This window comes from Salminus brasiliensis, chromosome 1 (genome assembly GCF_030463535.1).
Source record: "Salminus brasiliensis chromosome 1, fSalBra1.hap2, whole genome shotgun sequence".
Lineage (NCBI taxonomy): Eukaryota > Metazoa > Chordata > Actinopteri > Characiformes > Bryconidae > Salminus > Salminus brasiliensis.
In genome coordinates, this window is record NC_132878.1 from 22497955 (window position 1) to 22523992 (window position 26038).

At 40.8% G+C, this 26038-nt stretch overlaps 1 protein-coding gene across 3 annotated transcripts in view; it reads left to right on the plus strand.

Moving 5' to 3' along the window:
• tmem132e (transmembrane protein 132E) overlaps positions 1–25779 on the plus strand; it is a 284394-nt gene extending 258615 nt beyond the window's left edge. For 2 of the 3 annotated variants that reach the window (XM_072674541.1, XM_072674532.1), the window contains exons 6-9: positions 2580–2785; positions 8999–9275; positions 17276–17470; positions 20955–25779. In XM_072674541.1, coding sequence (XP_072530642.1) covers positions 2580–2785; positions 8999–9275; positions 17276–17470; positions 20955–22028 — 1752 coding nt within the window. In that variant the 3' untranslated portion in view covers positions 22029–25779. The remainder of the gene's footprint in view (positions 1–2579; positions 2786–8998; positions 9276–17275; positions 17471–20954) is intronic. The other variant, XM_072674549.1, reaches the window with a different exon arrangement.
• The last annotated feature ends 259 nt before the right edge of the window (positions 25780–26038 follow it).

Here is a 26038-nt window from a genome sequence, read left to right on the forward strand (position 1 = left end):
TAGTATAGCTCTTTGGGGCTGTTTTCACGTTTGGTATGTAATCTAAAGATTATTTGGTATCTTATGAACTGGGTTTAAAACATACATAAAACATATGAACAAAAGTATTCGGACACTTCTCATTTATTGTTTCCTTGAAATCAAGGGTATTAACAAAAATATTCTGCATTTGTTGCAGTAACTGTCTCTACTGTCCAAGGTAGGCTTTCTACTAAATTCTGGAGCATTGCTGTGAGGATGTGGTTGAATTCAGCAACAAGAACGTTAGTGAGGTTAAGATGTTTGGATGATCACCACCCCAACTCAACCCAAATGTACTGGATAGAGCCTAACACAGTTCCACTGCTCCACAGCTCAATGCTTGGGGGTTTATACTCCTCTAGCTTACACCCAGCATTAGACATGGTGCCAACAGATGTATGTTTATCTGCTCCAGAGAGTCCTATTCTATTGACAATACTTCTCTACAGGGATGAGACAATCTGTGTGTGTGCTTTAAAAGTAACTGCATGCATTCATTAGGGTGTGCACAGACATGTGGACATATAGTGTGTCATCCAAGTTGTTCCACAACTTAATAATAACCCAACCATCACTGTACAGCTTATCTGGCTCTGTTTAGAACGCATTACAATCTTTGTATTTTTAACATCCTGGAAAGGAATTGTGGACAGAGACAGACTGATCTAAATGGCTTTAGGAGACTGTTACTGGTGCTGCTGCTACTGCCTCAACCACTGTAATGGTAGTTATACAACTACCCTCAGCAGTCTGAAGGCTTGACTGTAACTCAAGAGGTCATGGGTTTTATCCCAGCTGATGGCTGCTGTCGTTCTGTCCTTGAGGAAGACACTTAACCATAAGCTGCTCCATGGGGACAGGACCCATGGTTGGCTAATGTAAGACGCATTAAACACAAAAAGCATTGAGCAGCTGCTACGTATTACTTATACATGGTCAGAAATAATGTATCTTAAAGGCGTTACTGTGACTTGAGATTAGGCAGTTTATGAAGGAAGACGGTGATCTTCAAAGTCGTAGGGCCAGGTTCCAAAGCAGCACATAAATAGCACTGAGGTCGAACCAAGGAATTATGAACTGAAAGCATCTATTACAGTGCAGTAAAAGCTTATCTCTAAAATTGTAGCTTCATAGGAGAAGAGAAAACATCTTAAATGGCAGTTAATATCACAAGGTTTTATTGGAAGTAATTTTGAACTGTTTCTATTGCTCCATTCATCACAAAATGTACACTGTGTAAAAGGGCAACTGGTGTATTCAAGTCACCTTAAAAAAGGAACAAAGTACAAATAAGTGTTTGTCTTTATTGACCTTAGAAAGGTTAGCTCCTAACCATTAACCATGTCAACCAAGAAGTGTGAGAAAAGGAGCATATGCTGACTGATCAATTCCCAGTATTGATAGTATGGATAAAGCAGTGGGTTCCCTGGAAGGCCTAGGTGTTGTATTACATAGATATCCCCTCTATGATTAATCTTAAGGCCTGGAAGGACTACAGCTTCCAGCTTCCATCAGGGCAAGATTAGCTTCTCTGATTACCATGTCAACTGCCTGAGAGCTCCAGATAAATCATAGATGGTATCCCAAAAGAAAGTCCCAGCTATATATTATGATAGTGTTTTATTAAAGATTGTAGTGCTTGTACAGAGTTGGATTGTGGATCTAAGGGACTGACTAAGGAAAAACAGTTGACATGAGCTAGCCATATAATGTTAGCTAAAGACTAGCTAGCTAGAACTTGGTGAATATTAAATAATAGTCTTTACGTTTCTGCAAGATTGTGAAACTGACCATTAGTGCTAGTTAGAAAATGAAGAACATATTCTTAATTTAACCCTAACTTATATTTAATTTGGGTTATATTTTGGTCCCATGTACTAACCTCACATACTGCCTAGCTACTATTCGATATTCTTCCTTCACAGACATTTGAAGCCTCCTTGTTCTGAGTCAAGTTTCACAGAAAAACATTTTTACCTTTGCTCAAAAAGAACACCTGACCTGATGTGATGGTGATTTGGGTTAGTGGGGTTTTCTTTTTGTTGTTACTTCCAGAAAACTAATGATTTGTGTCTGAGGATGTCCAGGAATAGTGTTCTGTACCGAAAGGCAGAATGTTCAGAATAACAACTGCTTCCTGGAGAAAATAATGCCTCTGGCTAAAAAAACTGCCACAGACGGTGCCTAATAAGAGCTGTTATTTTGTGTGAATGCATTAAGAGTATGCTTATACAGAAGCATGCTGAGAAAAACATAGCACTGAAAAGCTTTTCTGCAGTTAGCATATATGCTCGGAGAGGTTTTATATATACACACACATCATTTTTATCAGAACAAACAGAGCTACATGAGTACTGTAGATTCATGTGTGCCAGTTGACTATTGAAAAAAAGAGAATAGTCCACCAACCAGAGTGGGCAGCGTCCTTTGACCACAGATGAAGGAATATATATATATATATATATATATATATATATATATATATATATATATATATATATATAGTCTCTAAATATTGGTCAAATGTGTAACCTCTTTTTTGCTGTCTTCCTTCTCAGGTGTCCATGAGCTGTGACTATGTATTTGTGAACGGTAAGGAAACAAGAGGCTCCATGAATGCCCGCGTGATCTTCAGCTACGAGCACCTGAGCGCCCCGTTGGAGCTGACCGTATGGGTTCCCAAACTGCCCCTCCGCCTAGAGCTCTCAGATAGTCGTCTGGCCTTCATCAAGGGCTGGAGGGTCCCCATCCTACCAGATCGCAGGTGAGATCCAGTGTCCAACAGTGTTGTTCAAACCTTGTTTACATTTCCAGTCCACTTCAAACTCTGGTAGTGTGGCCACACCTGATGTGTTTTTTCAGACAATCTGATCTACAGACTGAAATGTAGAGATAGGATGTTTCCTCATTTCCATTGACCTAAACGCATATTATACATTATACAGCAGTAAGTTCCAACCTTACAATCTGCTTAGTTGAGAAGCGGTTTAATGGTACTGATAGGTTTAACATCACAGCTTTTTCACACAGAAAGGCTGAACTGAGCCAGAGTTCTTGTAGGCAAGTCTGTTCACCTGGCGGCCATCTTTGCGATGACACTGTGTGGCTATTTCTACCACAAAACGTGAGCCTTGTAGTGTCAGTAGTTGTCTTGGACTATGTACAGAGTTTAACAGGTACATTAACGAACCTCCATTTAGTTGGTTGTGGTGTTTTGGAATTTTGCATGCATAGCAATAACTCATTTGTTGTGGAATTACTTTTTGGCAGAAGAAACTGACAGTATTAAAGCATGTTCAGCGTGAAAGGGCTTCTCCGGTTTCTTTATTTAGTAAAAAAAAAAAAAACTTATCAAAGCAATAGAACACTCAAGGTTGTGTGTTATCGCTAATAACATCAAGGCTGTGGAGATCTCTCCTTCGGTTTGTGCCTGTGACCAAATCACAGCCTTGATGTTATTCGTGATAACACACTCCCTCTCGTGTTCCGTTGCTTAAACAAATTATAAACACAAATATATTTGTGAGGAAATTATTTCAGACACAACAAGAGAGAGTGGAAAAAACACACTTTTAAGGCTGTGGACCTCTCATGAAGCTGCTTAAAAGAATACCTAGAATGCCTAGAGTGAAACATATACATGTAACATATACATGTAAAACATCTACATGTAAACTGTAACCCGGCCCCTTTCAGAGTGAAAGTTTGGCTTTTCAACTGCTGTAAACGTCTTCATAAAGTGATCTAGCACAGCAAGACCCAGATTAGTGGCGCCTGTGTAATTGTTTTTGCCCCGGTGCTGCTGCATAATTGAATTAATGCGCCTGTAGTAGAAAGAAAAACAGCACTATAATGTATTCGTTTTTGGAGAATCATCCAACCATATTGGTGTCTTTATGAGCACAATTATTTTACCTCTGTTAATCTATCGCTCCTGCTAAAATGCTAAAAATAGCATACATCATGATTTTAGTGGAATTTAGTGGAAAGAAAGAGTCACATAGTCTAATGCATGGCCCAATTTTCTACAATGAAGTTACAGTGCAGTTCAGTGCACAACTGGCTAAAAAAAACAACTCAATAACCAGCTAAATATGTACTTATAGAGCCTTGAATCAAAATATGAAGTAAAGGTAAGCAGTGAAATGTCCTTGTTATTGTGTAATATTATGTTACAATACCCTTTTCTGAATTATAGTTACAAGTTAATTATAGTTATCATCTGAAAGTTTTTGTCATAGCTTTTTTTAAGTGCAGCTCTGCTGTTTTGCAGTGTATTTTACAATTTTGAATACAGTGTGCTGGAGTACACAGAAGCAGTGGCATTGTCCTGTTATTTATGTAACTTACACTGCACTGGACATTCAGTAAAGAATCTTTCAAACCAGGTACCATATACTTGAATTGGTACCTGGTTTGTTAGGTACCATTACTAGTGTTTTCATTTAGAAAAATAGGGAAAATGTATGTCAAAACTTTAAGGTCCACTTTGATGTTTGTAGATTGGAGCACTGTTTGGAGCTCTGTTAAATGCCCAGCAGGCACATGTCAGATTTGGATTAATGTTAAAAAATAAATAAATACATACATAAATAAAATTAAAAATAAAAAGTAAAGAAGGGATTTTAAAGTTCTGTACAGTTACACATGAGCTATGAGAGAATCCCCCACTTCTTTACTGAATTAATTCCATTTCAATTAGGTTATTTAGAGGGGATGTGATCAGATTTGGTGATACTAATCCAATTTTCAACTACAGCAAAATCCACTGTAAGCTTTTACCTAGATCCCCCAAATCCTTCAGGAAAGTCTTTTTTGTGTTTATAATGTCTAATATGTTTGTGTTCTGAGCTGTAAAGAGTCCGTACAGAGACAGATAAAGCCCTTAATGCTTGTGTATATTTAAGCAGTGAGCTAATATTTCATTGTTATCAGGCCATTATTAAAGTCTGCTGGATCAGAGACACATCTGAATTAATGCCTTTATTTCCATTCTTCTGATAAACAGTTAAGATGGTTGAGGGGGCATTGATTTCTAAAAGAAACTTAAAGTTCCTCTGATTCATCTGTCAGAGTATAAGACTAAGAAACTCTCATTTACATATTGTAATTATTATATATAATAATTACAATACATACATATGGATAGATAGATAGATAGATATGTTTAACTATAATATGTTATACATAAATTCCTACAATAAAATGAGTTGAATCCCACTGCGTACCTTTTGCTTTATAGAATTTTACTAGTTTAAAATATTAATAAACCTAAATAAAAACAAATTATAAGACCCTTCCAACAAAATGTGTTATAATTTGCCAGTAGGCAAATCCCAGGCCATCCTATTTGGCTAAAAAAAGAAGGAAAGGCATTTTTTTTGTTGGTTTGTTTTGCAAGAGTGGATGACTGTGACTCCCCGTATGTCCTGGAGTCATCTAGATCCTAATGAGTTCAGACAAAAGCTCACAATTCCAGGTATGTCCTTGTGGAAATACACTCTGCATGACCCCAGTGAGTAGCTCCAGCAGTGGGTGTGCACACACTTCTGCCAGAGAGACTTTGTCTCCTGGGGGTCACTACCATCCACCTCTGTCCCCTATGGCCATTGCAGCATTGTTTACTGGAACTCGCCAGTTAAAAAAAGCCATACTGGGAAATGTGCAGCTGTGGTCAAAGTGGCACTATTGCAAACTGGTGGTCAAAATGAATTGGACAGTGGGAGAAAGTAGGGGAGCAATATTTCGGATGAAGGGGTTAGTTATCAAACTGTTATCAAATTGAATAAGTCTGGATGCTCAATGTGCCAATGTGTTGGTCCAGTCCAGCATTGCACAGCGTTTGGCAAAACCAAACATTAAGGCTAAGACTTTGCTTCAACATTTTCTGATAAGTTGTAAAAACTGTCATTTATTTATTGGTACTACATGTAAACCAGTTTAACGTTAACCTGCTGGGTAAACTCATACCCTACATTAATGTTCTGTTTATTATATAGCTCTAGAGCTTGAGCAGCACTGGTTGAACGCTCTCACAGGGAGGAGGCTTTGGGGCTGCTGTGAGCTGTTGCAACAGGCAGATATCATGCCTGACCAACAATGTGCCATTGTTACGGTACGCATTTCAGAAAATCCTCAGAGCATAGCGTCACATTTCAGATGTCAGACAAAAGTTTGATAAAGTTTGTGTAACACAACTCTGTTTTTGCTTAATAGGTAATTACACTTTCGTGGTAAAATTAAAGACCCCTGCACTACAAACACAACACTTATTGTTCTTTTATTCAGCTAAAGCAAACACAAAAATAGCCAGTTTACCTGGGATTACCTTCCACTCGATTACACAAATAAGCAGGTGCTGTTACCTTACCGGCACAGGCCTAGTTGGAGTAATTCTTGTTGACCACAAGTGTAATTTGTTGCCACTTTAGTGAAATTAAAGGAACATCTTTTAGTCTTCTTGATGTTTACAGAGCATTACAACTTATGCAGATTGCCAAGGAAGGGAAAGAATCACATGAAGTGCAACATTTTGCTCTGTTCTACAGCAAGACTGTAGCAGGACTTGGATGCCTTGAATTGCAAGACGAGAGAAGGACACACAAAATACAGATAAACACTTCTGGTCGCCTGCATTTGCATTATTTTTTACGAGTGTGGAAAGTGTTTTTTGTTTGTTTGTTTGTTTGTTTGTTTGTTTTGTAGTTTTACTGCCAGGATAATTTATTGGTACTCAAGTGTTTGTCACCATGTTTTCTGGAATCAGCTGAGACGGGGTGAGGGAGGACTTCGGACCTCTTGATCATTCGAATTGCAGCTTATGCAGAATGCTTTTCATAGAATGCAGCATTTTGTTTTATAAAAACCCCTTATGCTCGTTTTTGTAGTCAAACAGTAGCAGGGCTTGGTTGCCTCAAATCGACACAAATCAATCTCCAGCTCTTTAGCTTTGTAGTTTTCTCCCGAGCCTCTTCCTTTCTCTGTCTTTACAACGCTCGACCGCAATCAGCCTTTAGCGCATTCTGATACTGATCTGCTTCAGCTGGGGCTAATCAATGGGCGGCACATGCTTTGTCAGTCACCAGAGGACAGGCTCTGCGTACATCTCCAGCTCTCAGAGTGTGTGAAGTCAAAGCGGAGATTAATTAGCTCTGCGAGTCTGTTTGGAGGAGGAGCTCTCAACCATCACAAGCTCGCTCGCTCTCTCTGCATGGCAGGGGCTGGCTGGAATGCCAGATCCCCTCTCTCTCTCTCTCTCTCTCTCTCTCTCTCTCACACACACACACACACACTTACTCTCAACTGAACAGATTGGCCTGGTTTGTATGTATGAGGCGTACGGGACTCGCTGATGCATGACTGGCTGGATTCAGGTGTCCAGATGATGCTGCTTTTGATGCTAGCGGTATTCAAAAGCTGATTGTGAAGTGCTCAAAAGAGCAGACCCTGCTAAAGGTGTACGTTGTAACCAAACAACCCCTGCTACTGCAGCCAGAACTATTAGAACACTGATTATCATATGCAGTAATCTAATCTATTCAGGCCGCTTTTGCTGCAGTATGCCTCCATTCTGTCCTGCCTCGCAACCACAAGATCTTTACGACTGGTTTGAAACCTCTGAACAAACCCAAAAACGACAGCAGTGGACCACAGACGCGACACCATCGACTCAAGCCCGCTGCCAACTGCACAATAATAGCGCTCTTAAAAGGTTATTGCACTTCACGTTGTCCAAGATGATCTCAATAAAATCTGGACCAAATTCTGTGGCAGACTGCAATATCATTTATGTTCAGTGTTCATGTACACTGCATGCCTGATTGCACACCCTTTAAGTGCAGATCCACCCTCAATATCGCCGGTCTGCCACCCTCTTAGCACGTTTGACAAATGCACATTAGGGGGTCGATAACAAGCATGCAGAGGGAGTGGGCCTAGTGAGGAGCAGGAGTCAGAAACATTTCTTGCTTCATACTTTGCTAGTGGTTATGTAAGCAATGTACTGTGTACTGTTCTCTCTACCTGAACACTAGCAGTTATTACTGCATTGTACACTCTGTATTCACATACATGATGCGGTTTACCACTCCGGATTGGTCTACCTCAGCACACACTTCTGAACTCCTTGTTTTACTCTTAACCTACACGCACAGCACATCATTGCTCTAAAATGTATTCCATTATAATATTAGTATGTAGCTTAGGTTGCACCTTAATCACCCAGCCTTCATGCACACATTTGCACATGCACATATTTTATTATCTTATTTATTGTCTATTGTCCTTGCACTATTGTATGTTCTACCTATTCTGTACCAGAGACTTAGCCTAACAGTGTTTTGTTGGACTGCTTTATTCATAATTTTACATCTGTTAAGCACTGCAAAAAATTGCTATCTTGACAAGTAGATTCTTCTTAAATCGTAGATGGAGCATTTTTACAGCCCATAACAAAGCAGATCATGTTGCTAATTACTGAGCCAGCTAACCAACTAGTATAACCATAGCATGTGGGTTCTGATGACATACTTTCATGTCTCTAAACCAATCAAAAACTGGAGCTCTTTATTCAAACCCCAGAGGCACAAAACTAACTGAATTCCAAAGAAGAGACCAGACTGAATCACAGTGAACCTGTAGACATTTGTGAAGAATCTCTGAGTACATAAAGGGATTAATCCATCCATCCATCTTACTACCCTTCCTTCTATTCTTCCTGGTCAGGGTTGCAGTGGGTCCAGAACCCACCTGGAATTATTGGGCACATCAGATTATTTTTTTTGAGAAAAAAATGCTTGATAGTTTGATGAATCTAAAAAAGGTCCAAAATGCAGAGTGCCTGAGTCTGATTGTCAGTAAACTTCTCCTTTAGAAATTTGACTGGAAATGAATGACTTATTATCCTTTGCATAGTAATAAAGTCAATTGTGCATACCCACCTTTAAATGACCTATCTGTTCTCCTCCATCCCCTACAGGTCGGCCCGCGACAGCGACGACGATGATGAGGATGAGAGGAAGGTGAGCCGGGGCTGCACACTGCAGTACCAGCGGGCCCAGGTGAAGGTCCTGACCCAGTTCCACACCACCTCCACAGAAGGCACTAACCAGGTTATCACCATGCTGGGCCCTGACTGGCAGGTGGACGTCACTGACTTGGTCCAGGACTCACTGAAAGTAGTGGATCCCCGAGTGGCTGAATTAGTGGACCGTACTGTGCTCGTGGCTCTGGAACAGGGCTCCACCTCCCTGAAGGTAAAATAGTACAAATGGGATTTGAAGATTTGCCATTTGTTACATAATACATTTAAATAAAATGATATTACGTATTGACAGGTTCAAATATGCTCTTCTGTCTTGCCTCAGTGCTGAATCACAGATTCCATGCTCGGGGTGACATTTAGTCCTAATAATTTAACATTAAATCTCTGAAAATAGCATTTCAACATTTAATTGATGTGTTATCCTGTCCCTGAAACAATATCTCATTGTGTTAGAGACGGGATAAAAAAAATAAGCTGCTTTAAGCAACAATATGCAGCCTTTTCACCTTAAAATAGCAGCTCCGGAGTTTCATAATATTCACTGCATACACTTCATTTGCTACTGATCTACTCAAATAAATCCCTTACGCGTCCGTATTACACTTCTATCCCACCTGATTTGCACATAGTTTACTTTAGACACTCTTAGACACACCTTAGAAATCTGCTTCAATATATTTCATTTATTTTCTCTATTTAATTCTGCCTCTTTCCACTTTTCCATACCCTGTACTTTACCTGTTCCATATGTGCAGCATATACACTCATTCTGCTCAATTTGCACATCAGTTGCACTTTATTTATGGTTGCTGCTTTACACTTCTGTTTAGGTGTTTATTTTACTTATAGCTTAGCTTAAAGCTACAGAAAGAATTGAGATAATGAGTCATATACAGGAAGTTAGAATGTCACAACTTCCTTTGTGAAATGTTCAAACTATTTCATAGGGGTGAAAGTGTTCAGGTAAAAGGGTTGAGTGAAAGATGTAGGACATATTCCACATATAACATAACAGTTTAATGAGTTAACCTGTAAAGGATAACTCATTAAGAAGGAGTTTCAGACATTAGATATATAGAATTCTGAAGTATATTATTTTATTTTAAGGTAAAGTGTAATTATAGTGAGCTAGGACAGTGCTGTAGGTTTTATTAATGTGTTAAGTTACTTTGTATGAAATACACACTGTGAGAACACTTTTCCCGATTAAACATGCTTTTGTTATCGCCACTGAAAGCTTTGACTTCTGAGGCTAAATTTAAACCCAGCTCTAACACTCTCGACCAATGTTCTCCTCCAGACCTCAATTAGCTAGATCAGATGTGTTGGATTATGCCAGGAACTGAATGCTAAAGGGCAGCAGATCTCCAGGAGCAGACCCTGGGTTAATGTGATGCCTCCAGATATGACAATGTGATGTTAAACTTAACCTCCAAAGCCCAGTAATGAACCCACTGCTGCTGCAATATGTAGCCCATATGTTTCTAAATCTGCTTTCAAGTTGCTGTCTGAGTCACTGGAAGGTACTCCCTCCCCTTATTCAACATGACATTTTGCTCGTGGGTAGAAGATGACTGAAGTGAATAAACATCTGACCCGTCAGAGCCCATGTCTTTACATCCTCACTAACTCACCTGGTCCCAGTCATATTTGAAAACTCTTCTAGTTTCACTAGGAGTCTTAGTGGGTCAGATCCTCCATGCACATGCACACACACACGCACACACTGCAAACAAAGTATTAGACTATTAGGCCCATATTGAGATGGAGGGGATTGAGTCTGTTCATTTGCCTCAATATCTGCTGGGAATCCAAGGTCAGCACGATTAGCTTATTGCATAGCTCCGGCCTCCCAGCGGCTCTATGATTGGAAGTTAAATCCGATTAGATGATCCAATAGACTGCATTTGATGGAACTGTTGTGTTGTAGTTCCAGCGTTTTCTTATTGTGTGTCAGTTCTATTCAATAATTCAGTTGCAGGCAGTGAATAATATTAACAATATTACATTTAATGGCAATTGGCTGATGTTCTTAATTAAAAAAAACATACATTTAAATCCTGTTCCAAAGGTGGGTGAATGTAGAGTTAAGAGTCTTGCCTAAGGACTATTATTTGTGTAGCATGGTGTGCTTGCTCATCTGCAGAATGGAACCCCAGGCTGCTATGGGAAGAGTGGTGGTGCACCAACCACTACTACACTACAACTACTACAATATTAGACAGGTGGTACAATTTCAGATGGTCACAATTCCTGAACTCCTGAATTCACTGAATGATCTTAAACCCAAACCTAATAAAGCATAAAAGGTACCAAATATTTCTGTAGTTATTCAGTCTCACAATACCTTGGAAAAGTTTTAGCCCACTGCTTCTTGTATATAGCATGTATAGAACCTTCAGATTAATTTTTTATAGGGTTTGGTCAGGACGTTGACATGGGCACTTCAAGTTATTTTTTTTTTAGATGTAAGACTTGCTTGGGTGCTTCAGATCATTGTTTTGTTGCATGGCCCAACTGCACTATTGCTTCAGCTCATGAACAGATGACCTGAGATTGTCATAGAGAATTATATGATATAAAGCAAAATTCATAGTTTCTTCTTATTATCAGCAAGATGTGCATGTCCTGATATAGCAAAGCATCCACAAAGCACCACACTACCTCCACCATTCATTAGAGCTGGCATAAGGTTCCTATTTCTTAAGCTTTTATTGACCATGGGTTGATATTATTGTGTGAGATTTCACTGAAACATTTGTTTCAGAGATAAAATATAACAATATGCCTACGTACCTTTTTTTGACAAACGTTTCATGACCTTCAGGTAGAAAACAACTGCCAGTCTTGGTATTTTGGTTTTTACTTGGTATGGCTGTAGTTATGTATTTTACAGATTTTCTTTCTTGTCCACAAAATTTGAACATTTGGCAAATGAACCAGAGGAAACTGTAGAATTCATGTCCGATCCCGGTAGAGATGGGCTTAATTTCCTCAGAGTAGAAGCAGCAGTAGCACTAACTGTTCAGTTTGATGGAGCAAATCTTTGTGGCTTGGCTTTAATACTTTCATTTCATATCAGTTTGGGAACTTTTCCCCCCTCTTCTTATCTAGCCCTCACAAACACACACAGGCCCACACACACGTGAAAAGTTGGCTAATTACAGAGGGAACTTGCCAAGGTCGTTAATAATTAAAGGCCAGCGCGAAACTTTTTGAAATCCTTGTACGTCCCTCCTCCACAATGCTTGCTGCTAATAATTTGTCACCAGATAAAAAGGGGGACCTAATTATAAATGCTGCTTCTCACCCAAACAGCAACACGTCTACCGTTTGTAATTTCCTTGTTATTTATGGGTTTGCTACCGCCAGAGCTTTGCCCAGCCTCTGAAACATCTCTGATCTACATCTTGGCTTTATGCCAGGCTGCTGAGGTTGGAATACAAAGCCCCAACCCATTTCACACACACAACTATTTTAATGGACTTTTTTGGGAGCAGACATGAGTGAGTCCAGCTCACTGCTTTGCTTAGTAATAGCTCAGTTTTAATAGGCCTCAAGAAGCCATGTGAACAGCCCACATGCACTTACTCTGTAGTCCAGATTACATGCACTCCCTGTGGATTAATTGGCTGCGGGCGTGCTGGGTGTGCGGACTGCTGTAATGAAGTTTGAGAAACAGAGGAGTGTTCTTATCTTTCAGTTTCTGACAGCTCTTTAAAGGCACAAAGCCTTTGCCTGTTAAAATGCAGACATCAAACAGGTAGAACAGCAGCACAATACAACTAATTGCAAGCTTCTTGGTTGCCAAACAAATACGCTTCTCTGGCAGGAGCTCACTTTAACTCTCACTCACTCAACTTTCTGTCTCTCTACTCTCTCTCTCTACTCACATTTGTTTCTATACTCTCACTGACTTTCCTACTCTTATACTCGGCCACTCTACTCACTCACTTTCTGTCTCTACTCTCATTCACACTCTCTTACCATCTACTGCCCCTTCATTTTCTTTTACTCTGACTACTTTCTTTCTCTCTACTTTCTCTTTTATTCTCTTTCCACTCTTATATCTCACTTCTCTTTATTTTAAAGCCAAGTGGTAATACAACTATAATGGACTGTTCCAGAACATCAGTGCATCCAAAGAGCCAAACAGCACAGAGTCACAGTAAACATGCAGGTTGTACTTTGTTCTTTTCCAGTGCCTTAGCATTATTAGGCTGATCAGGCTCATATTGCTCAGCTTTATAACATAGATTTTCCTTTTGAAATCTGGCCAGACATGGCCTCTTGACTGACGCCAGTTTATAAAGTTCATAAAACTCCATCAGTGGCAGGAGAACTTTTTTTCTTTTTCTTGCAGTGAGATCCTAAGCATGGAGCCAAATGGGCAATGGGGAGGTTGGAGATTTTCAAACACTATTAAAAGTCATTATGGGCTTTCAGGGCTAAATGGTCAAAAGCTGAAGTTGCTTTACTGCCCACTTTGTCTCTGGTTATATCTGACAACCTCTGAGTCCAGTGCGATTGAGCCAATTATAGGGCCCATTATGCCTGGTAATGTTATGCGTCAGCTTTTTGAATAGGAGCTCAGCTGTGACTGAAAATAATGGATTAATATCTTGTGACGTCACTGTTAGCAGGTTGTAATTTATAAACATTCTAAATGGGTGATGCTAGGCTAACAGAGCCAACAAACGCTGGATTTTCACCAACCTCATCTTGGTAAATACCTGCCTTACCTACCTATACCTACCTTTTCATCAAGGATCTAGAAAAAGACATGTAAACAAGTAAAAAACAGTTCAGTAAAATCTCATGGATGGACCTTATTTAAGCATTTTAGCTAAAATTGCAGAACTGTTACCATCCACACAACGTTCCGCTTTGCAGTACTATTCCACCTTTACACTGGATTGCAGTGCTATAGAAATATACCACATGTTGTGCTTTGGTAAAATGGTTTCTGGTTTCTGCCCCATCATAGTTGTTTATTTTGGTGTTTGTAGACTAAAGTAAGTCATGTCCTGACTTGTCTGCAACAAGTGAAGATCTAGATGTGTTTTGAGCATGTTGAGAGGCATTTCCAAGCATTCATTCATGAGATTAGTGACAGTCTGAATCCAGTGTTTGTTAGCAGTGCTAGCCTAGCATTTCCTATTCTAAACTAGTGTTTTGGGGTCAGTGATAAATTCGTTTATTTGATTGATTCATATTAGATTTACCAAGCCTGACAAATTCAAACAAATGCACCATTTCAATAGTGACTTCTTAATTGAGTTCAGCCTCCTATTAAAGAACTAATATTTGTACCCTTGGTCACAGTTTCAGTGGAATTTGCTGAATGTCTGTAATTGTATTTCTTGTTGCTGCCTCACTAACATAAGACCTGATGTTCTTCAGGGATGTCAGTTAGCACAGTTAAGGGCTCTGCATACTACCTGGTGAAAGGCGAAAGCACCTTCACGAGCTTACACGCTTGCATACGTTCTGCAGTTTTGCCTCTCGTGTATGCACCACTAATGTTTTATGGTATTTAACTACTGACCAATCATAGCCTTTGTCGCGTAGAGTCTGCGTCCACAGAGTTCGTCCAGCTGCCATGTACGGTGACACAGCGAGCGCAGCCAGTACAGAGTCCACGTACCTCAAATGAGTTTGTGACCCTTACCCTGAATACATTGAAGTATTTAGCCAAGAAGTATTTAGTTTGCACTGGAGAAAACTATTTAGCATCACTGCAGACGTAGCATTCTTTGACATTTTCTCATGACAAATTGGCCAGACATGCTGCAAAAGGTCTGATGGAGGTCTGATTTATTATTTCAGAATTATACACTTTGCAGTTATTATTCATCTTGGTTGTTAAATCTGATCTTTTATTTCTTCCCCACAGTAGCTTATGTAAGTCTTTTCCGTGGGAGTGTGTGTGTCTCACTTGTGTGGGTTTGACTTCCATTTATGAGTAATTTAAACTCCTTGGACAGATCCTTTGGATGTAGTAAACAAGAAAAACAAAAAGTTGTGGAAATTAAGATTGAATTGCCGCCAACTGGCAGCTCCGGTCCTGCCAGAATATGTGTTTCCTGTAATTCCTTCCTCAAGTTCTTCCTCACGCTGCAGAGAGGTTTAGGCCCGGGAGTGGAACATCAGCTGTCTTCAATAATTCACTGTGTTATTTTGGAGATTCACTGAAGCTTCCTGAGCTTTCTCCAGGAGATTATTTCTGTCTAAGACTGATAACTCATCACATGCTCTGTAGTATCTGCTCTCAGAAAACAATCGTTCACGCAGATTCTCAAGGCATTGGCATCCTGCCTTAGTAGAAAACTGCAGCAAACAGGCGCAATACACAGTTTCAACACAGACAAGATACTCCTTTTTCATCCGAGTGCTACATTTTAACATGAAAAGAAACACAGTTGTGGTTAAGGGGAAAATACACTCATCAGGGACATGAATGTCAAGGCAATATTGGGCTGTCAGGGATTTTGTTGAACTCATTTGGTGGGTTTTCTAAAATCAGTACAGGGTCAGAAATATACATGCACCCATTTATGTTATTTGTATAGCGTTTGTTTTGGTCTATTACTCATGAATTTCTGCCGGATTCAAATTATGTCAAAATGGACAACAGCAAAAATGAAGATAGAAGGTTTTTGCGGGGCAGCGATGACATGTATAATGTTAATTATAAACAATTGGGATATATTTACAGAATAAAAAATTAAGCCCACATCTTGACAGTGTGATTGTTTCTACATGTGTTGTAAGTGTGAGGGTGTGTATACGTGTGTGTGTCCAGAGAGAGAGAGAGAGTGGTGTCATTGTGATTAAATGAAATATATCTTCATTCACTGGAGCTACAAATAATCAGATCTGTTTTCTCTCGCCATCACATGGTGTTTTTCTTGCACCGTATCTTTCTACACACTGGGCGGGGGGACAGAGGCTTATAATGGCTATAAAATGGCCAGTTCATGGGGGTTTCTGTGGCAACCAAGTGGTTTGTACTACAGGTGCACTATTCAGGTACACCTTTTGTTACTTTGTCCTCTAGTCACACAGTGTCTGAAGTGTGTATGAGCCACCCACTAAATACTGCTGTTATGCTGTCACTTTTGCTCTCTGCCTCTCCAGCAGTCTTCCCCTATTCTCCCCCTGTTAGTATTCCTCTGTTCCTCTCTTTCTCTCTCTCATTTGTTTTAGATCTGTAAGTCAGGGCCTGTATTCACAAACCTCAGCCTCTGATCTAGAATCAGTCATTGTGACTCTTATATAGAGATCAGCCCTGTACCTCAGGATTGTTTTGTGAACATCAGTCTTCATATTACTGCTCTTTAAGCCTTGAAAATCCATAGTTGCAATGTGAATTTCTTTTACATTGGATTTACATTGTGCATCAATTTGATTTAGTCTGCACTTCTGACTTTCATTTGTTTGTTTTAATATCAGGAAAGTACACAGTATTACACATAGGTACTTCCTATACTTCCATTTGTGACATTTCATCAGTAGAAGTGCTCCAAAATAACTTAGAATAAACTCTTCAGTCAAAAGATAAGCCTTCCCTTGTGCAGCTGTCATTTTGGCAATACAAGGTTTTTGTATGACAACGACAATAAACTAAATTTAAATGGTACATGCTGTTGCATATAGGTACTTACATATACAAAATACATTTGAGAGAAACTGTTAGGTTTGTGGACACTAATGTCTAGTCTCTGTAGAGAAGTATTGGCAAGAGAACAGGATTCCCTGGAGCAAATAAACATGAACTTGTTGGCACCATGTCTAATGTCAGGTGTGGCCTAGAGGACCATAAAGCCCCCCAGCCTAACCTGATTTGATGAATCTCGATTTCCACTCAGGTACACATGGTAGTGTCAGAATTTGGTGCCAAACAGCATGAATCTATTAGGCTGCTCATGTGCATGCCTGGTGTACAGTGTATATAAGGCACTTATGGGACATACTGCGGTACTTGACTTTGGGTACAAGACGAGCACAACAATATGTTTTTTTTTTTTTAAGTTCAAATTAGTAAAAACACAAATGCAGTATCGATTGGAGTTTGCCTGTTTTAGCAATCTGCTTGAAAGGACTAACTGGTCCTGGGACTCAATAGCAATAACTGTGACTTATAAGAGTTGAATATTAACTGTACTGTGTAGGTGTTACACTGAAAAACATACACGATTTCTTCCCCAGGTTGAATCCCCACTGGCGGTAGAGGCTGTGCTGGGTGAGGTGCCATTCTCCGTGGTAGACGAGAAAGTGTCCATAGTCGATCTGCGCGTTCATGCCATCTCCGGACTGACTCTGAATCTACAGCCCAGCCCTGGCAATAGCCACACAATGGTTGCCAAGGCAACTGGCTTACAGACGCTCTCCGCTCTCAAGCAGGTAATATTGACTCATTTCTTAATGCCAAACCATTGTCTTCATCTCAGAAGGGTGTCTTCCTTGTGAACTGTCACTGAATATAAGGAAGCAACTGTAAACTTGTAAATCTTTTCAGCTCTTTTTCAGATAGTTTACAAAAGTATGACATGTTTTTCTTGGACAACAGTGCACTGACCTTTTAGCATGTTTCGAGAGCAGTAGATGATGGTTGTCAGGAATGCAGCCAAGCCTTTTTTCTTCCGACAGGTGTAATATTCCTCAGAAGAGAAACGAAAGACAACTGAATCGGAAAAGTTAACCAGCCATTTCAGGTCAACTATTTCCATGGCAACGTTCCATACCATAACACAACCCGGCACTTGAAGTGGCCCGGAACATTGCTGGGCTTACAAATAATTAAAGCTGTTGTTGTGACAGACTCTGCTAGACCATCATCCTCGCAGGAAAATCTCCTCTGTTCATTGTTGACAGTTGCAGTTTTTTGGAGCTGTTTCCCTTCAGGTTGTCTGGGTTAACCGTAAACAGTGTGGAGCTGGGCCAAAAGTCTGAAGCAAATTAATTCAGAGGTGTCCACTTACGTTTCTGGTGGGCCAGTGTCTAGCATGGTTTGGTGATTTTTCCTTCTTGATTACACTCACTAATCCTCTCTATTAACTGATGAGTTGAATTTGGTAGATATCATTGAACTATGCTGGACTAAGGCCACTAAGTTTTCTTTTTCTGTTTTATTTTTCTCAGGCTCTTGGTTTCCTACTAAATATTTGAAACCTGTCAAATTTAATGGTAGCTTATACACAGCTTATCAATGTTGTGCTTATACAGCTTATAGTTATGATCACTATTTTCAGTGTTTATGTTCAACACAGAAATAAGTTGGTAAGCCGTTCTACTGGCTACTTAGTCAACTTCAGTGTCTAGCCGGGATGTTGTTTTTTCTAGTGCTGATATTAGACTTAAGTTAGTCAGCAAGCTGAAACGTCATGCTTTGTGAAGTACCAGTCACTGCTGAGGAAATGCCAAGTTGCCACTTCTCCCAAAAGCCCATAGCATAGCATAGGTTTTGGACAACTTTGCGCCACTGCTTAGTCAGAGCAACGTGTTTATCAAACAGAGATTACAAAACAACACAAAGAACTGTACTAGCGAATAATTATGTTTATTTAGAGCCGGCACTGTGTATGTTGCAGCACACATCATCAGTGGATGCAGTGACATTCTGTTGATACATTGTGACATTTACTTCAGATCCTTTGTCCTTTAATATTTGTGCTGTATGAATCGGACGAACTCTGATGGCACACATTGGCATTGCTAGTCCTCATGATGTTCTGAAGATCCATCGGCCAATTAGCTTCAGCCGGCTCCGCCAGGCTGGCCCCATAGGTGCAATAAAGGACTGTTTGACATTCAGACGTATTCAAATCTTCCCCCAGCATCAACGCACCAAATGAGACGCCGTCTTGCTTAATAAGAAGCCAAGAACATGCCGCCACTTCTGTTCCTTCCCGCTCGACTGGCACCAGGGGAGCTCTGTACATTTGCTTTGTAATCCTCCCAAAGCTTTAATTGAGGCTCGTATTTTGGAGCGAGGCTCCCCCGGACGCCGCCATGCTAATTTGCCCCGACGTCTCGGGCAGATACCAGAGTTTCACTGGCGGGAGCTTGGGACCTCGCTTTATTTTCTTGCCTTCTTTCTTCTTCCTACTCTTTTTCTTTTTCTTCCTCTTTTTTCTGTTTCCTCCCTCATACCCGAAAAACAGCATCAAACAATGGCCAGCCACTCTCAGTTCATGCATTAAAATCTAATTGCTCATCCCCCTCCACCCCAGCCCCATCTCAACTGCACCCAAAAGGCTTGGCCACCTTTGGATTTAATTAGTGTAATGTATCGCCCTAAGTGCTCGTGCTGTAAAAGCCTGCGATGACCCTCCTCTGTTCCGGTCGCTTGGCTCTCGGAGGAAAGCCTTCAACCACCGCAGTCATTCTGCCGGCCAGGAAAGTTTGCCCTCGGGCCTTCTCTTGCGGCCACCGTCTCTGCAGCAGCAATGATAAATGAACACTGCTGCCGAGTGTTGACGGTCACGGTGTCGGTGGAGGCGTGCTTTGTCCTCGCTCGCACTTCTACTTTGTCCCCCACGCTATTCCCCCGACGTGTGTCACCGTTTTGTTACAAGCCATGTACGAAAGAGTTTCGACTACATGCTGCTCCAGCTCTCTCTCCTTGTTTGGCTGACTGGCACGCTCAAATAATTAATGCACTGCATGCTAATGTGTTTCATTCCTTTCCCAGTTCAGAAGACACTAGGGCGCTCAGATTCTCTTGTTTGTTGAGTACATAATAGACTGAAGATCTCCTCCACCAGAAACTTGGGGACCTTTCTCGCTTTTATGAACTTCAGCAATTTATCCTTCCTACGTATTTTGTAGTCAGACAGCATTAAAGCTATAGAGAACTGCAACTTAGCCTTTCTTTTTAACTTATATGTGGAGTTCCAAAAGTTCATCAGCATGGCATATTGCCTTAAATGTTTTATTCAAGCTGCACATATCAAAGACGGCCTTCTTCTTGACAAGCGAGGATGACAGCGGCTGGGCCACAATGTCAGAGCAACCTTGAAGGTAGCGATGCTGTCAAAGACTTTTAAGCTTTCGCAATGAGACGTAACACAGCGAAGCCAGACAAAACACTTTCCCATCTATGGAGGAGGGGGAGAAAAAAAAAAAAAACACACACACACACACAACTTGGCATCGCTAGCTAAAAGCACTCTGTCAAAGTAGCTTTTCTTTTTGCTGGCCTGCTAACAGGTGCGGGGCATGGCAGCATTGCTTTGCCTGCTTTGGAGCAGGGAAAGGTCAAACACACACTTATGCTACATGTAACACAAGCCTCGCGTCAGTACATCCTCTGCGCATGTATCTAGCTATCGGGCGAAGTCCGGGTAGCCATGCAGGATGAGAGACGAGTTTTGATGGAGACCAGAGATATAGGTCTCAGCATTTTGCTAGTACTGGTGGGGTCGAGGTTAGCTGTGCTAATTTCAAACTGAACAGTGAGGACTGTAAATTAGCTCAAATGTAGTATTACAGAGGCACGCATGAAGAATAGGAGAGAATATGGGCAGTGAATTTTGTCCATCCGATGAGGCTGAGGGATTGCAGTGTTGTGCTACAGAATATTTCACTTGTTGTACACCATGTTACGTGTTAGTTTTAGGCCGAAATGCCCCTTTTCCTATGAGATGCAGTACAAGTTAAGCTAATAGATTTGCACTTATTTCTCTGACAGCTTTCTTTGTTTAGGCATGGAAGAATGCAAGTCTCTCATAGATTTTAAAAACAGCTTTGATTACACAATGTTATTCTATTTTGTTGCAAGATAAAAGTGGACTATTTTCCTCAAAAGGATTGGTTGAAAATTGCACAGTGCTTAAGGGAAGTGCTCATGCCATGACTGATTCTATTTCATTCTGCCTTCTTGCAGGAGGCCAGCCTCTCTATCTGGGTGTACTACAGTGATAATACAGCTGCTCCACTCAGCGTATACGACCCTAAGGACTACAACCTTAATGCCTCTACACTGGACGACAAGGTGGCTTCCATTTCCCAGGAGCCTCAGCAAAGGTGGCCAGTCATAGTCGCAGAAGGTGAAGGATCTGGGGAGATTGTTCGTGTGGAGATGACCATATGTGAAGCCTGTCAGAAGACCAAACGAAAGAGTGTGATTGCCTCTTCTCCAGTTCATATCAAGGTACGCTTTGGAACCGAGGAAGATTCCGAGGAAGAAGTAGAACCAGAGACGGAGGTTGAGATTAAAGTGCCAGTCAGTACTAGGAGAACCATTATCGACCCCAATATCGGTGCCGGATATGAACCATCCAATGAGCAACCCGCCAGTGTTCCCATCGACTACACTAATTTTCCCACCATCAGCAACCAGGAGCGACCAACTGAGGAGGAAGAGGAGGAGGAGGACGAGTTTGTGCATTCACCTCGTAGCATGACTGACCTGGAGATTGGCATGTATGCCCTTTTGGGAGTCTTCTGCCTGGCGATTCTGGTCTTTCTGATCAACTGCATCGTGTTTGTCCTTAAGTACCGGCACAAACGCATCCCGCCCGAAGGCCAGGCCAACATGGACCACTCACATCACTGGGTGTTCCTTGGCAACGGGCAACCCTTGCGCGCTCAGAGTGACCTTTCCCCACAGACGGTGGAGAGTCCCAGTAACCCCTTGGAAGGGGTACAGACTTGCTGCCATGGAGACCACCACAGCAGTGGAAGCTCCCAAACCAGCGTTCAGAGCCAGGTCCACGGCCGGGGAGACGGCAGTTCTGGCGGCTCCACCAAGGAGCCCGGAGAAGAAGCTAGCTCGCCCACATCCAAACGCAAGCGTGTCAAGTTTACCACCTTCACCACACTGCCCACAGAGGAGCTGCCCTACAATTCCATCCCCATAGCTGATGAGGAGGACATCCAGTGGGTATGTCAGGACATGGGCTTCCAAGACCCAGAGGAACTGCATGACTACATGCGCAGGATAAAAGAAATCGCCTAATGTGGCAGCTAGGAGTTTTCTAAAAGACCTTTCCTTTCTAATCCTCTCTTCTGTTTTTTCTCCCCTCACTCTAGTGGAGTTATCTTTTCACACGAACGAAGGAGTGATCGAGGCCTACTGTCCTGTTTCTTTGAGGGGTCATATTTGCACAGTGTCGTTTCCCTTCTGAACGTATTGGAACAGCTGCGAAAGAAAACCTACGAAAAAAAAAAGATGGAAAGCCAAAAACAAGACTAGAAGATTTTTTTCTTTGCTAGCACAAATGGCTTCAGTGTTGCGTGTCATCCTTACTCAGGCGAAGAGGGCATCTCCTAAGGGAAACCCAACGTTTTGAGTTCTGAGCAAATGGTGTCACGATGGATTCCTCGAGCGCTCCATCACTTCCTTCAGGAGGTTGCGCTGGGTCACCCTGCCGTGGACAGGAACTTTCTCAGAGGAGCTCCACAAGTCGTTGGCACTGTGTCCGTAGTTTTCTCTCTCTCTCTCTCTCTTTCTCTCTTTTGAACATCCGAGTATTCTTCTCCAAACAAAGAGGCCTTTGTAGTGCAGATTTTAATTTTACTCAGAGAAAAGTGTTCGAGAGGTGCCGCTCTCTCGCCACCACTGGCAACTTACAGTTCTGCTACAGTAAATGTCAAAGACGGTCATTAGGACACGAATATTATTGTGTTGGGTCCCCCCCCACCCCCCTACCCCCCCACCAATGTTCAAAACAACTGAAAGGTTGTCTCTCTTTTCCCTTTTTTAGCATTGTCTTCGTGCAACACCTCTTTTTAGTTTATTTCCTTCTGAATTACTTACTTTTTCATACGTCTGTAGCATTTTCATACTAAAACCTAGCCTACTTTTTGGATGACATCTCTGGTTCACTCATTTCCCTGGTTAAGTCAGATGCCTTATTAAACAGATCTTACCAATCACAGCTTCTCTTTGTGTTGACACCATATTTGTTCACATCAATAAGTGTCATCGTAGGGGTGGCTAACTATCCAAACGACTTGGTGTAAACGTAATTAGCGTCAGCAGCGGGGAAGGCAGCAGCTTGTACATTGTAACATGAAATATCTTCTCCAGCATTCATATGCATGAAAGGAGAACTTGAGGCACAATCATTTGTTCTTTTTTTCTCCCCCTAAATTTGTAAATGTTTGTATTATGATAATTATCTAATCATGCATCAATATCAATAGAGGACATGTTACCATGCATTACATGCATGCGGTGTCTGTACCAACCTCAAACATTTTCCCCTCCTGTGTACATACCATTTTCTGCCTAATTGTTTCTACTAAAGCGCATTGCCATTGCAATTCTCAGTCACCCCTGAGAGAGGCTGGATGCCAGACAAGTGCTTGTCATTCATTTGGATCTCATTTTGTTATTCTTTCTTTTTTTATGTATGTTTTTTTATGTCCTAACCGTTCACATCCCAGGGCGACTATAAAAAAGGAACTCTAATTAAAACACACAAAATCTACTTGAACATGTGCAGGATGTGGAATTCTGTGTGTAGCAAATAAATATATGATCGGTATTATTGTCACTGAGTTGTATGCTAAATTATGTACATATTCTGACACACTTTTATTTATACATGTAGGTTTCGTTCCCTTTTTAATTCTTTTTTTTTATATTGAGCTCTGGTTGTGAAGACTAGAAGAATCTCATACAGAACATATTATTATGTCTTTTTACACTAGTAAATGCCAGTTGGGTTTGTTCGTGGAAATGCCACATTACTTAATGTTTTATATACGAGCTCTATTTCTTAAGACTTTAGTTGTTATTTGCAGCTTTATTGAACCATTGATTATTAAATTAGCTAGTTTTCTCTAGGGCACATTAGGATCACTGTAAGCACTGAAACTGTCATTTACTAGTGTAGAAACATTTGGAAGGGGGAAGTATTTAGATGTTTGGTTAATGACTGTTGCGGTGATGTTGCTAACCAAGCCAAGGATGGTTTCTGAGTTTCTTCAGGGCACAGTAAATCTCCTGAATTCATGAATGCATTAATTTCTCCATTGTGTGTAACTTCTGTCTTGTTTAATTAGTCACATTAATCATTGTAAAACAAGAGTCTGACATACTTTTCTTTATTTATTGCCTTTATCCACTGCTCTAAGCAAAGGTCCACTGCACTCAAAGTCACAATCACAGAGGACCTATTATTGACCCCTGACTCACCTCATACATCCCATTCTGCCTTATATGATTTACATTACTCTCCATTCTTTTTATCCAAGGTTTACATGAAATGAAACTCCCAGTAAGAGTCATGTGTTAAAATAACAGTGGGATTGTACAAAACAGGTCCACCTACATTATTTTTTGTATCCAAAACACAAACCACAAAAAGGACACCCTTTTTCATATCAGTGTTTCAAAGGTTAATGGAATGGTCTGGTGAAAAGCCTTTTTACACAATTTCCCCCCCCAGTTGAAGCTGATTAGCCAAGTGATGTTTGGTTAACAAATTTTGCTTCTTTAGTTGTGCACTGGAGCTATGAGGCAAATGTTGGGGGGAGGGGGACATTAGAAGTTAATAGTCACCCAAAGCCTTTTTGTGAGGTCAGTTTAGTGTAGGGCACAGTATGACTTACTAAGAACTATGTGAATAAAGTAAGTCAGTCTTTCTGTTTCCTTAAACCTTAAACAAATATTTCTGAAGTGAGAAACAACCTTAAGTATACATGGGAAAAGAATGAAACAGTGTCTCTATGGGCCAACGCTTATTCTGTTCACTGTTGCTTTTGGCAATTACAACCTGTGCTCAGCCTCATTTAGAAACAACCAGTTGTTCATGATAAATAGGAGCATTTTTTTGTTTTACACCATTGTAGTATTATGTAGCTCACAACATGCTGTAAAAACCAAAGCACCATATCCACTTCACTTAGCTCTGCCCTCATAATATATATATATGCACTCATGCAACTTAATCTCAATCCACTGCTCTAAACCACTTCAACAAGCCTGCACAACCTTAATAAAGACCTGCATGCAGGTTGATGGAAGTGTTTGGGCATATATATCTACAGAAAATATTTGGGTGATCTTTAACTTTTGTTGGCAACATTAGCTTCATAGCTCCAGCACTAACCGAATGTCTTGGCTGATTTACTACATCTGAGGTAAGTGGAAAGTAGCATAAATCTGATTTCTATGAGGGACCATTTCTGTGAATTGTTTCTCTGTTTTTTTTTTTTGTTTGTTTTTTTGACCCAAAGCTTCAAATCACAAGTTCAAAGATGGTGTCTCAGGATGAATGTATACCTTCCAGCTGTACTCTGACCATCAAAATGAGTATCATGTCCAATGTATTACCAAGGTCAACCAGTAGGGTGCTAACGCTTGATAAAACTACTAGCAAGTTTCTAGTAGCAGCTCATGCATTCTTATTTCTTTCTGTTGATTCCTGGGTTCATGCCGTCTCCCCGTCACACCGCTGACCTTTTTGCATTTCCAGCATTCTGTTTTTCTAGCTCCCTCCATGTATATATGTATATGCAAATCATTTTGTAGTGTGAAACCCACAGTTACGATGCGTGTCTGTTTTTAAAGGAGCTGCTACTAGGTCTTTGCCACGGCCACACGCTGTGATGTGGAGTAGTGCGTTTTGAGCTGTACTCTATGGGAACCTGCTGAAGCACGGTCATGGCAGTGCTGTGCTGCCTCACTCTTAATGTACAGAGCACTGTTAAAACTCCTGTATTCTTCTGGAAAAAAATAAAAATCAAATCCCTTGTATCCCCCACTTATATGTAAGTACTAAAGAAAATACAATGCATAAACTCTTGTGTACGGCCTCTTTAATGCTTGCGCAGTGGACTAGCCAGATCAAATGAATTGCCACTGTTACATTTTTAAAAGCTGCATAACTACCATGCAAGGAAAGTTGATTGCTTTACCAAGGCTGCAGTTTGCTCCACTTCAAATCTCCACAGCAAATGCATGCAGAGACTATAATTTCCGATCGACCGAGGCAGCATTTCATGGAAATGTGCTAG